The sequence below is a fragment of the Cynocephalus volans genome, chromosome X (genome assembly GCF_027409185.1).
Source record: "Cynocephalus volans isolate mCynVol1 chromosome X, mCynVol1.pri, whole genome shotgun sequence".
Taxonomy (NCBI): Eukaryota; Metazoa; Chordata; class Mammalia; order Dermoptera; family Cynocephalidae; genus Cynocephalus; species Cynocephalus volans.
The window spans coordinates 149,269,379-149,283,179 of record NC_084478.1 but is presented as its reverse complement, the minus strand read 5'-3'; the positions used below and the strand labels follow the sequence as shown (position 1 = coordinate 149,283,179).

The window sequence follows — 13,801 nt, the reverse complement described above, 5'->3', positions numbered from 1 at the left end:
AAGACAAAAGTGCCCCAATGACCCCTTCCAGGAGCAGTGAAGGCGTGGCGGGTCTGATGGAGCGAACCCTCTGCCTGAGAGGGGCAGCCCAGGCTGTTCATGAGAAAAGTTCTGTGTGTGGAGTTGGTGCTGTGGGGAGGCCAAGGACCGCGGTGTCACTAAGGCTTCTGTGCCTGTGCTTTGTCCTCCATTGCTGGAAGGGGGGGGGGGAAATGCTCTCGGGGCAAGATACATGTTTTTATCCCACAAGTAATAACATGATAAATTACATGTAAAAGAGTCCAAGTTGTTGAGATGTATAATGAGTAAAATGTGGACTCTTCCACCTCTGATTCAATACCTTGGTCCTCCGTGACATCCCCCAAATCCTGTTGTGACCTTTGTCCAATATAAATCTCACATCACATAAAACCCTGGCTCTTAAAGTATGTAATTTGGCGGTTTTTCATAAATTCCCCAAGTGGATCTTATGTTCCCTGATGTTTGCTGCTGAGTAGACCAAGGCAAGTTCACCCCCAGGGCAAATGAGAGTTTCTGAAAGTGCAGCAAACTCTTGAGAGGTGGTTCGGTGCAGTGTGGCTTGACACTGACATCATTGACAGTGGGTAGCACTGGGAAGAGAAATGCCCTGTGTGGGCCTGCAAGATGGCACGCTTTTATATTTTACTCCATGTAAATCCAGACAGCTTGAACTTGTAGCATATAATATCTCATGTTATTACTTTTGGGACCAAAACATAGAGATCACAAAATAATTCACTGTAATAATTGAAGGCATCGTTGAGAAATAGGGAAGTGAACGTGTTTCATTCCTGGCTATGCAGCCCCATCACTGTGGGATATAGGGCAAGTCCATTTCCTTTTTGGGTGTCAGTTTCCCCATCTTTATAATGAAGAAATATTTCCGCTTCCTCCCTACTCTGAAGGCCAGGACTCTGTGAGCCTAAGGATGTCATCATGTGTCCCATGTGACCCCATGTGCCTTTTCTGGCCCTAATGCATCTTCATCCCCTCCACATTCCCAGGCGTTCAAATGGTCCCTGTGGAGCGGATGGATTAGGCAGAGCAGGGAAAGGCTGTGTAGATGACTTTAGCAGTGAGTTTATGAGTTTATTCATGGTATAAAGTTAAGGTGCACAACATTATGTTTTGAAATTCATACACATAGTAAAGGGGTACAGGCACCAAGGTTGTCACTAGAAGGGGATGTGAGGAAAAAAGGGACTTCTAAAGATGTGAGATAAGGGATGGAAGATGGGACAAGCACACGAGTTGGCCTTGTAGGGGCAGAGACAGTTCATCCACTGCCACCAGGCCAGAGCAGAGAATAGGGACACAAACACAGTGAGTAGGTTTGATGGTGGGAGGATGACGTGATTCTCAGCCAGTTGCACCTCTTTTCTCAGTGAACTATGGAGCAAAGTCATCATCAGGGATGTTGGAAGTTTGAGGAGAGAAGAAGGGGTGAAAGAGTACTTTTGGAGAGAGGGAGAAGGAGTATAATACCAGGGAACTAACCATCAAATTTCACCCAGCCAGCGCAAGGGAGAGATGGCCCCGACAACATTCAGCACTTCAAGCACAGCTGGGAAGCAGGCTGGTCCTACGGGGTTCAGGGAGTCATGAGGATGTAAACACACAAGGGCACTGGAGGGAGAGAGAGGCAAAGGAACTAAAGGGGTTGGTAAAGGAGTGTTTATAGGGCTGGATGGTACATCTAACTGGATAAACAGGGAAAGAAGGGCATGGTGTGTGTATGGGGGAGCAGGTGCATGCGTGTGTGTGTGTGTGTGTGTGTGTGTGTGTGTGTGTGTGTGTGTGTAGTCAATAGAGTCATGGACCGTTTGGAGAACTTCAGAGTCTTAAGATTTTTCCCCTGTGTCATTAAATAAGCAGCAATTCCAGGAGCTCAGGAATGCTCCACCAGCTATGCGCCCTTGGATGCTGAGGTTGCCTTTGGCTTTTCCCGGTTAAAACACCACAGATACCGGTATGCTGCACTTCCAACTGAGATCTCTCCACACACTTTATTGTACTATAGTTATTCTTATAAGTAGGCATCCCTCAGTATATTGGGGGATTGGTTCCAGGATTCCAGGACAACTCCCATGCCCACCCCACCACACCCCACCCCCATACCAAAATCCACTAATGCTCAAGTCCCTTATATAAATGGCATAGTGTTTGCATGTAAACTATGCACATTGTAAATGCTTTGGGGAATGAGTTAAAGAATAAAACCCCAAAACAAAACACAAACATATCTATGGGTAGCATTTGTTCCCTAACCCAAGACCAAAACAGAAATGCAAAGCCAGATAGTGATCCTTGAGATCCAAGACCAGAAGCCCCATGCCATTGGAGCCCAACCCCTCCCCCAACACGAAGAGCCAATACATTACAAATAAATGGTCTTTTTATTGTGTGTCCACGAAAACAAAGTCAGGGTGGCCTTTGGCCAACAAGGTGTCAATGAACAAGAGGCATGCATGACAACAACCCCATTCTCCACGGGAGTCAGGTCTTTCCCTCCCAGGACTTAAGGGTCACAGGCAACCAGGGCCAGGAGGCTCCAGAGGAAGGCAAGCACAGGACCACCATACACTGGAGGGCCTGAGTCTGCTGCCTCCCTGGCAGGACAAGGCAGGGAGAACAAACACTGCCTTGGGCTAGGCCCAGCCTCCAGAAGCTAGAACACAAAGAAAACCCCCACCCCCACCCATATCAAACACTGTTGAAGAAGTCAGCCAGGACTTCTGAGAAGAGCTGGCTCTGAAGCCAAAAACCCTCAGGGCTCTATTCAGAATGCTTTGCCCACTCTAAACTTCCAATAGTAGTAAACAAAGAGCAGCAAGGCAACTAACAGCAGGAAAAGCAGCAGCTGGCCCCAGAGCGGGACCCTAAGGGCCTGCTTTCCTGGCTGGATGGTGTATTGGGTGAGACATGAAGGGCAGGAACATGAAGATGAGGATAAAGAGGAGGAGGATGAGGATGTAGGATAATAGGACAGGTCCTGGGAGCTCTTGGAGATACTGGAAACGTGGCGGTAGTGTGCGACACTCTGGTAGGAACTGTCCAAGCCATACACGGGGTGTTCCCTGAGGAAAACAGGGGAGCAAGTGGGCCAGGAGAGCCTGGGCCCTGAACCAGCCCCATCCCTGTGCCTCTCCATTACTCACCTATCCTTGCTGTCCTCTTCGGAAGAAGACAAAAGACTTTCATCTCGAATCTGCAGAAAGAAGTCAGGGTGAGGGAACCGATTGGTGGGAACACCATGGCCCTATCATATCCCTCAGTCCAAACATCCTTGGCCAGCCCACTCAGACCATTGCTTAAAGGCCAGGGACCTGCCCCTTCCAGAACCTCCTGGGTTCCCGGCCTTTTGTTTGCGGGGCCTTCCCACTTGCTCAGTGACTGCCCTGACTGCCTGTACACCAGCACCCTCCTTTCTACCCTAAGGATTTTCAGAAAGAGCATGAGCCTAGATCTCAAACCAGGGTCCAGGCCATGTGCCGTCCCATGCACTCTCGTCAAATAGTTCTCACGACTCCCCAAAGTAGGGCCCTAACCAAACAGTTGTCTGCTGAGCCTAACTCTCCCCGGAGAATGAAGGGTGCACTCAGTGCCCCGCCTCCTGCACTGTATTTGCCCAAACCCAGCTATGGTCCACTCAGGCACTCAGGTCGGATCAAAGTACAGGATGCCTGACAGCTAGCTCACCTGGTGGTGGAAGGTGTCATCAACTGAGAGCGAAGTCCCCTTCTGGTGGAATCCCTTGGACGTACCCACAGAATCAGCCTCCCTGGAAGTCCTGGCATTCAGGTAACTCTCCTCATAGTATTCCTCATTACAACCTTAGGAAGCGGGGCATCGTTAGCAGGGGAACCATCACTGTCCCCTGCTTGGCCCAATTGACCTAATCTGAATCCCATTATGGGCCTATGACAAAGTTTCTCCCTTCCAGGGCTGCTGAGAGGTGGTGGGGATTGGGGAATCAGGTTCTCAATGAGACTGTGGTCCCCGACGGAGTGGGATGAAGGTATAAGGGTGCCCACCCCATCCCTGCCTTACCGATGCTCTGGACAAGTAAGGTGTCCTCTTTCTCGGGCAGATTGTCCATATCCGACAAGCCCTTGAGAGCCGAATCCAAGTCTGAATGGGGTAGGAGGAACAGTCCACGTGCCCCTCAGGCTGTCCTCCCTTCTCCCCAGCGCCCCAATCAGCCAACGCCCTTGCCACACACTCCCGACCCATCCTCCCCGTGGCCCATGCCCCTTTCCCATCCCATGGGCGGCCAGGCGGGCCTCTGGGGCTGGGTCTCACTGGAGAACCCATAGGAGGAGGCAGACGAGTTAGAGGGCAAAAGCCTCCTACGCCTCTGGGTCATGTACTTGAAGATTTCCTCTTCCAAGAGATTGTCAGTGGAGCCTGGCCAGACACGGGGCGCAGGGCGGTCAGGGGTATGGGAAGGAAACCTGGGGGAGAGCGCACTGGGGACACGGGGAACGGGTGCGGAGGAAGGAGTGGGACGAAACGCGGGGAGCAGGTCCCGGGAGGTGACCCGACCGCCGCCGGCCGCCGCGTACCCAAGACGATCCCATGCGGGATGAAATAGCACAGAAGGGCGGCCAGCTCGGGGTCCGACACAACCCCATTGTCGTCCATGACGGGTGCAGCCGGCACCGGGAGGCGGGAGGCGAAGGCCTGCGGGAGGCGAAGGCCTACAGGCGGCCCGGGCCTGTCTACACAAGCTTATCAACGGCCGCCTAGCAGCAGGGCGGGAGCAGCGCGAGCGCCTGGGGAGCAACCGCGCTGGCGTCACGCCGGCGTCACGCGTGCGTTACAGTCGTGGGAGTGGGCGGGGCTGTGATGCGCGTCGGGAGGCGGGGCTAGAGAGCCCAAAGTCCCCAAGGGCGGGAGAGGGTGCTGGGCGGTGAGGGGCGTGGTCTGCACGAGCCAAAGCGGCGCAGACCAGTGTGGCCGTGGGAGAGGGGCGGGCATGGCGTGCGGCGACGTCACCTGCTGGGGCGTTTAGGCTGGACCAAAGAGAGGGACAGGACCTGCTCGAGCTGAGCGGGCAGACACTGGCCAGGACAGGGGAATGGGTGGGATGGGCGCGCTTGGGGCAGTTCGGGGTCCTGAGTCTCTTGGGCTCCGCCCCCTCCTTGCTACTCAGAAGGCAAAGGAACACCTTTTACCACCTATTATTAAGAGCAGAACAGTAATCCATGACGATTTTGTCATTTTAACAGAGAGAAAACCAAATTTTAATACTCAAGCAGTTTTTTTTAAATAATCTTATAAACAAACCCATCACATTTTACCCAGCCTTGACCATGAGTAATAAAATTCCTTTCTAATTAATGTTTTGCAACTTGCTGTGTCCATTCATCTCATTTAGGAACAACCACTCATTTTACCTGAGGATAAAATTACTTTCTTTTTCCTTAAGAAAAACTTATCTTGCATGCAGTGCATGCAAAGTTGTTTCCCTTTGCCATTATTGTGTCTACAGGTTAAGCATCTCCCAATTCTAAAATCTGAAATCCAAAATGCTCCAAAATCTGAAACTTTTTGAGCACCAACCTGCTGTTTAAAGGAAATACTGATTGGAGCACTTCAGATTTCAGATTTCCAGATGGCGGATGCTCAACCAGTATGTATTCTGCAAATAGTCCAAAATCTGAAAATTTCCAAAATCTGCTACACTTTTGCTCACAAGCATTTCGGATAAAGTATACTCTACCTGTATTTATTTCACTTACGAGTACTGATTATAATTTTAAAATATTAGTCACTATTATTTTACAGAGAAAACAAGAAAGTGGATCATTATAAACCATCCGTCATGAGCCAGCATTTTGTGGCAGACTGGCAAGTATTGGGAATATATATCCCACAATTGTTTATAGGTATATACTTCCTTACAATAAAATTTCACAGTGTGTCAAGAAAGAACATATTTATTAACGAACTGTAATATTTTTAGCTTTTCTGTACCATATATAAATAATAAGAAAAAGTATATAAACTTACATTTATTGTTTATTGTTTCAGTGTTTTATCTCACTTATAAATGATCTAGCTATTTAATGAATATCTCCTACTTAATTTACCCTAGTCTAAGGTTTTATGTTAACCCCATGAAATTGGAAATTATTTTTATCCAGACATCTTATAAAACAAATTATTTTTCCTTCCCTACATTGTGGGTTGAAAAATATAAGTATTTTTGAAATAAAGGTTGTCAGAATAATGAATCAATGTGATTAAACTCAAATATGTATATTTTTTATTATCTTAAATGTTTAATAAATATTACGTTAGCTCATTTTTCTAGTAAGTCCATTCTAAGTTTTGGAGGAACATACCCACATACCAGGTAAAATAAATATGTATAGTTGTATTATGCTTAATGCTGATAACTCAGGGTCATGACTGCTTTTATTAAACCAACAATATTAAACTATTTTTTTTTTTTTTTGCCAAACATTTACCTAAGTTACGTGAAGTTGAATTTTTAAAGCATTTTGGTTAGTTTTTAAATTTCCGGGAGTTTTAGGAATATTTAATTTATACAGTTCACTGGGGACTTCACCCTCTGTCTCCTGGTCAACATTTTCCAAAATAAAAAGTCTTTCCTTTGAGTTCTGTCTGGCAGGTGTGATTGGCAATCCTATAGTGGTGAGCACTCAGACCCACATAGGATGGGGATTCCCCTAAGTCGACCCAATGCACATTGGCTGGTCATAAAAGGAAATCCCACCAGATTCATTCATTACCAGCATGAACCCTCAGGTGAAGATAGGGGTCCAAGGGACAGTCAGCACATTATCAGAGATGCAGAATCATTAACTGCCAGATAAAAATAAATCCCTTTGGATATATACACAGAATTTGGATTGCTGAATCCTAAGGGAATTCTCTTTTTAGTTCTATGGGGAACCTCTGTACCATTTTCCATAATGGTTGTACCAATTTACATTCCCACCAACAATGTAGATTGCCAGCATGTGTTATTTTCTGTCTCTTTGATGATTCTAACAGGTACGAGATCATATCTCATTGTGGTTTTGATTTGCATTACTGTGATGATTAGTGATTTTGAACATCTTTTCACAAAACTGTTGGCGATTTGTATGTCTTCTTTTGAGAAATGTCTATTCAGCTCTTTTGCCCGTTTTTTAATTGAGTTGTTTATTTTTTCTATTGAGTTGTATGAGTTCCTTATATATTTTGGATATTAATCCCTTATTGGATATGTGGTTTACAAATATTTTCTCGCATTCTGTAGACTGCCTTTGCACTTTGTTGATTGTTTTCTTTGCAGAAAGTTTTTTGGTTTGATGTAGTCCCATTTATTAATTTTGTACTTTTGTTGCCTGTGCTTTTTTGTTAACAAACCAAATGGAATTTGTTCCCCGCATGCAGAGAAAGCCAATCACTGAAGTATGGGCCTTTGTAGTAGAGAAATGCTTTATTCACAAGGCTGACCAAGTGAGAAGGTGAGATATTTATATATGTCAAATCCATCTTCCTGATGGCGTGGAGTGAGGTATATTTAAGGCAAAGTTTGCAGGAAAGTCACAGCCATGGGGAAATATGATTGGTAGAGGAGACGTAAAGAAATAGAAAGGTGATTAATGGAGGCAAAGAACAAAGAAAGAGGAATCTGGAAAGTCTCTTGGGCATGCACAGTAGGCTCATCATGCTTTTTCATGGGATGCATGTTCAAAAAGTGGCAGCATTAGCATGATGAGGAGGTGGAGTTTTAGGCCTTCTGATGTCAATAGGTCAGTCATTGGACAGTTACACAGGGCCAGTGTAGGGGTCTTTGGCTTCATCCAGTTTGAGCCAGCTGAGGCTGCGGGGATCTGCTTCTAGGTTCTGCAAGACATCTTAAGACAAACAGCTTGTAACCTGTACATAAGTCACGTTATCTTTAGGGGACAAAAAGGAGGAAGAGCATCTGGAGACTCCTAGCTCAATGTCTTTTATTTAATCATTAAGTTCAGGCTACGTGGCAAGCAAAGTCAGCAACTACAAAAATCTTTTAACTCCTTCCTAATTTAACATCTAAGCTTAAGCTAAATTATAAAATCTATTCTCTTTCCCTTTGAGTGTCAGTTTCACTTTTGGTGCCAGATCCAAAAAATCATTGCCCAGAACAATATCAAGGAAGTTTTCGTCTATGATTTCTTCTCCTTTCAGGTCTTATCTTTCAGTCTTTAATTTGTTTTGAATTGGTTGTTGTGTATGGTGTAAGATAAGGGTCCAATTTCATTCTCTTGCTTGTGGAAATCCAGTTTTGCCAACACTATTTATTGAAGAGTCTATCCTTTCCCCGTTGTGTGTTCTTGGCACCATTGTGTATTCTCGCCACCCCCGAAAATTAAGTGACTAAATATGCTACCATATGAGCCAGCAATCTTATTTGTGGGTATATATCCAAAGGAAATATAATTACTATCCCTAAGAGATATCTGAACTCCCATGTTCATTGCAGCATTATCCACAACAGCCAAGACATGAAAATAACCTAAGTACCTACTGACAGATGAAGAAGTGTAATATATAGAATGTCGAATATTATTCAGTCTTTAAAAAGAAGGAAAACCTGCCATTTGCAACAACATGAATAAACTTCGAAGACAATAAGCTAAGTGAAGCAAGCCAGGCACAGAAGGACAAATACTGCCTGATCTCTCTTGTCTGTGGGATATTTTGTTAAAAAGTCAAATTCATAGTAACAGAGAGTAGAGTGGTGGTTATCAAGGGCTGGGCGTGTGGTGAAGAAAAAGCGGAGATACCGGTCAAAAGGTGCACACCTTCAGCCATAAGATGGATAAGTACTGAAGGCCTAATGGACACCATGGTAATACAGTTAATAATAGTATATTGTGCCCTTGAAGTTTGCTAAGAGACTAGATCTCAAGTGTCTCACCACACAAAAAACTATGTGAGGTGATGGATGTCTTAATTAACTTGATTGTGGTAATCATTTCATAGTTTATGCATATATCCAAACCTCACATCATACACCCTAAATATATGAAAATATTATTTGTCAATTATACCTCAGTAAAGCTTGGGGAAAAAACATCCTGACTTGATGAAGAAAGACTTTAGTCAAAAGGCTTCTTGCAATGTGGTGAGGGGATATTGCAAAGGGAGGACACCCCAGCTGTAAGATCCACAAGCATCTTAAGGGTTAGGCAAGAAGAAGCTTTCTATTAAAGGAGCAGTGAGCAATCCTACAAAGAAGCTGATGTGAGTATGTGGGATGACCAGATAGTGCATCAGAGAATGTTTGCCTGGGGTCAGTCTATTCACAGAAAGGGCCATTAAGGTTCTCTGCTGGCTCAGACTGAGGGTTGATCAGAGTTCAAGGATCTGGAGGAAGAAGGGAAGCTGCCAAATCTTGGGTAACAAGCATGTTGTTCCTACTGATCGGTGGGAACAAGAAGCTCAGCTAATCACTTATGAGGCAAATAATGGAAATCTCGAGGGTCTCGTGTCAGGCCTTGTCACAAGTAAACAGGGGAGGCATCCCCTGAGTCTTACCTAAGTCACATGGAGTAGGAGACTTCTTTGCAGGATGCTGTTTTCTGGAACACAGAGAGCTGGGAGTTTAACTTTCACTGTTTTTCAGGATCACAGGGCTCAGGAAAAATTTAACATTGTCAATATCTCATAATAGCATTTTTGTTAAAGGAAGGTGCTCTGGTTAAAACATGTCCTACAATGTTTATGTGTTAAAACGTTAATCCCCGATGCAATGGTGTTTAGAGTTGAAACATTTAAAAAGTAATTAGGTTATGTGGACTCTGCCCTCATGAATGAATTAATGATGTTATCTCGGGAGTAAGTTAGTTATTTCCCAGGTGGGTTCCTGATAAAAAGATGAGTTCAGCACCCTTCCCTTCTCTCTCTTGCTGTGTCACTCTTGCCCTCTCTTGCCCTTCTGCCTTCAGCCACAGGACGACACAGCAGAAGACCCTCACCAGATGTGGCACCTTGATCTTGGAGTTCCCAGCTTCTAGAATCAGGAGCTAAATAAATTTCTGCTCATTATAAATTACCCAGTCTTAGGTATTCTGTTATAGAAACACAAGATGGACAAAGACAGAGGAAGTCAGAGGAAGCTAATCCTCCCAGTGAGTAGAAAGAAGTCAAGTGTAGGTCTGGCCAGTGGAGCAATCTGTGTCCCAGAACTGAGCATGAGGCAGAACATCTCTTTCTATGGCATCACTCTCTGTGATGCTGTGGTACCAGGTGGCTGGGCAATGGCTTCAAGGAGCCGCAGTGGACTGGTGTTGTGAGAGCCCTCAGGTAAAATATCCCACCTGGGGTCTGCAGCTCTCTGATGGCACCAGATAACCATTTGCTCCTTGGCACAGGAGGGAGATTGATTTAACAGACTCATAAAGGTCTCTTCTTATTAAGTTGGGAGTAGGAAGGTCTGTGTTCCCCTATCTCAGACATAGGAAACATATACAGTTAAAGGGGGGACTATGGCAATGCCTGCAAATATCTTGCTCCATGACCTTTAATTAAAAAATGTCTGCTTTTAACATTTTTATTGAAACATTGTGTAAAAGACTATCCTTTTTTATTCCAAAAGAAGCAAAAACAAATCTATTCTGTAACCAAAGGCCCACAAATTATTAATTTTTTTTTTTCTTTTCAAAGATGATCAGTTAAGGGGACCTTAACCCTTGACTTGGTGGTGTGAACACCACACTCTCCCAAGTGAGCAAACCGGCCATCCATATATAGGAATCCGAACCCATGGTCTTGGTGTTACCAGCACCACACTCTCCGAACAGCCACAGGCCGGCCCTACGAATGCTTTAATGGGCTTATGAGGAGACTGCAACAGCTGAGAAACAATTGCTGACCTTGAGGGTATATCAATATAAACTTCAAAATCTTAAAAGCCAATAGAAAAAACTGAAAGAAAAAAAAAAAAAGAACAGAATATATAAGAGGTATGGGACAACTAGAAAATGTGTAAATATGCCTAATGGAAATATGAGAAGGACAAGAAAAGGAAAACATTAAAAGAAATCATTGAAAATGTGAAGCTCAGAGGCAGGAACCTCCTCATTCAGTGGGCGGGTTTTCCTCTGCAGAGTCATCACAGGACGAATAGTTCGCTATTTGTGCCCCGTGGAAACTGCCCGGCTCTGATATGAGTTAGGGTTGTACTCAGGGAGAACGACCCCCACATACAGAATGAGCTCACAGGCTACATAATGAAATAATCAGAAAAAGCACAGACTAACGAGCAGGTACTATATCTATTTTCAGCAAGTAATTGAGTACTGAACAAAAAAGTGAGAGTTCATATTGCTAAAAAGAAAAGAATAAACTCATGAGAATGAAATTTACAAGCGACACTGAAGTACTTATTTTCCTCTGTACCAACTGGCAAAACTTCTCAAATAAGGATCTTCTTAAAAGTCGGAAATGGTGCTAAGGACATATATACCAAGACGAACTTTGGATGAGGGGGAGAATCCTTTACGAAAATGCGAATTTAGGAAAGAAACTGACCCTTGACTCTTGATACAAAATGCTCACTTCTGTGGGAGGAGTCACTTCTTCCTGTATTAGATATCGCAGTTAGAAAACAGAATGTCAATGCACTTGTTTCTAAAGATTCGGAAAACCTCAAAATTAATTAAGGGGCTAGAATTAAAATGTTCAACATGCAGAAACATAGGAGAAAAACACGCCTCTCCTCCGAGTGAGAGTATTATTTGTTTCTAATGATTCATGAAAGCAATTTTAGCAACGCTGCAGAACGCACTTCACTGACTTATTCCAACCAGATTCTGAAGCAATTTCATCTTTATTAAATGAAATGCTTCCCATTGAAAATTTTCTAGGTCATTATATGTAAACCAATCACATTAGAATAGACAAGGTATAAGAATTAATGTTTCTCATATTTAGATGAACATGCAATCAACTTTCCATTCACTGGATATTACACCTGAGGAGAAAAAACTTTGTTGGTTACTTATCTCTATAGAAAGGCGCGAAGTATTTAAAGGATCAGTAACTGACTGCATTAATATGTTAATCAAATACTTTTAATCAATGGTAAAGGTGGATGTCATTAAATTGTGTACCAAAATCAATTAAATGACACAACTGTTACTTATATGTCTTATTCAGCTGTCTTAATGACGTTGAGCAGTTTAACTTATTCCATGGCACAAACCTATTGCTTTTAATAAGCTTCGTATGTCTTTAGAATGTATTTTCCTTGAAATCTTATTTTCATTGGAATTGGTTCATGATGTTAATAAGTTTCGACAACACTAGCTACACAAAATAGAGTGTCTTCTTTAATTTTTTTCTTGGGGAAGAACAATGTAACTTCGTTTGAGATGCAAATTATGGTATTAGTGTCTATTTCCTCCTTTAGGTCTAATAGAGTTTGTTTTATAAATCTGGCTGCTCCAACATTGGGTGCATACATATTTATGATTGTTATGTCTTCTTGATGGATCAGTCCTTTTATCATTAAGTAGTGTCCCTCATTGTCTCTTTTTATGGTTTTTAGTTTAAAGTCTATTTTGTCAGATATAAGAATAGCTACTCCAGCTCATTTTTCTTTTCTGTTTGCATGGTAAATCTTTTTCCATCCTTTCACTCTTAGTCTGTGTGAATCTTTATGGGTGAGGTGGGTCTCTTGTAGGCAGCATATAGTTGGGACCTCCTTTTTGATCCAGTCAGCCAGTCTGTGTTTTTTGATTGGGGAATTTAAGCCTTTTACATTAAGAGTTGCTATTGAAAGGTGTTGATTTATTCCTAGCATTTTATTGGTTGTTTGGTTGTCTTAGGTGTCTTTTGTTGCTTGCTTTTTGATTTACTGTCTGGTTTCTGTGTTTGTTGGTTCCTTAGGTTGTAGATAGTGTTTTTGTTTGCTTATTTTCTCTTCATGAATGCCATTTTTATTATACTAGTGGGTATTGATTTTTCTTGGGTTTTTATGGCAGTGGTAGTTATTTTTCAGGAACCAAACCCAGTACTCCCTTGAGGATTTCTTGTAAGGGTGGTCGTGTGGTAGTGAACTGCCGCAGCTTTTGTTTGTTTGAGAAATATACTATTTGCCCTTCATTTCGGAAGGATAGCCTTGCAGGGTAGAGTATTCTTGGCTGGCAATCTTTGTCTTTTAGTATTTTGAAAATATCATCCCATTCCTTTCTAGCTTTTAGGGTTTGTGATGAAAAGTCTGATGTTAGCCTGATTGGGGCTCCCTTATAGGTGATTTGACGCTTCTCTCTTGCAGCTTTTAAGATTCTCTCTTTGTCTCTGAGTTTTGCCAATTTGACTATGACATGTCTTGGAGAAGGCCTTTTTGGGTTGAATACATTTGGAGATCATTGAGCTTCCTGGATCTGAAGATCTGTGACTTTTCCTTTAACTGGGAAGTTTTCTGCCACTATTTTGTTGAATATGTTTTCAATGGAATCTCCATTTTCCTCCCCTTCTGGAATACCCATGAATCGATATTTGAGCGCTTAAGGTTGTCTGATATCTCTCTCAGATTTTCTTCAATGTCCTTGATTCTTTTTTCTTTCTTTTTGTCTGCTTGTGTTATTTCAAACAGCCTATCTTCAAGTTCAGAGTTTCCCTCTTCAACTTCGACAAGCCTGCTTTTTAAACTCTCCGTTGTGTTTTTTATTTCGCTGAATAACTTCTTCAGTTCAGCAAGTTCTGATACATTTTTTTTCAGGACATTGATTTCCTTGTACATTTCCTCTTTCAGATCCTGTATACTTTT

General features: G+C 43.2%; 1 protein-coding gene across 1 annotated transcript; it reads right to left on the bottom strand.

Moving 5' to 3' along the window:
- Nucleotides 1-2,800: 2,800 nt before the first annotated feature.
- Nucleotides 2,801-4,665, bottom strand: LOC134368464 (emerin-like). The gene is made up of 6 exons (XM_063084930.1): nucleotides 4,587-4,665; nucleotides 4,324-4,428; nucleotides 4,072-4,152; nucleotides 3,721-3,854; nucleotides 3,180-3,229; nucleotides 2,801-3,098 (listed from the first exon to the last, which is right to left on the bottom strand). The coding sequence occupies exons 1-6, from the start codon at nucleotides 4,663-4,665 to the stop codon at nucleotides 2,801-2,803; spliced, it is 747 nt and encodes a 248-aa protein (XP_062941000.1).
- Nucleotides 4,666-13,801: the final 9,136 nt, after the last annotated feature.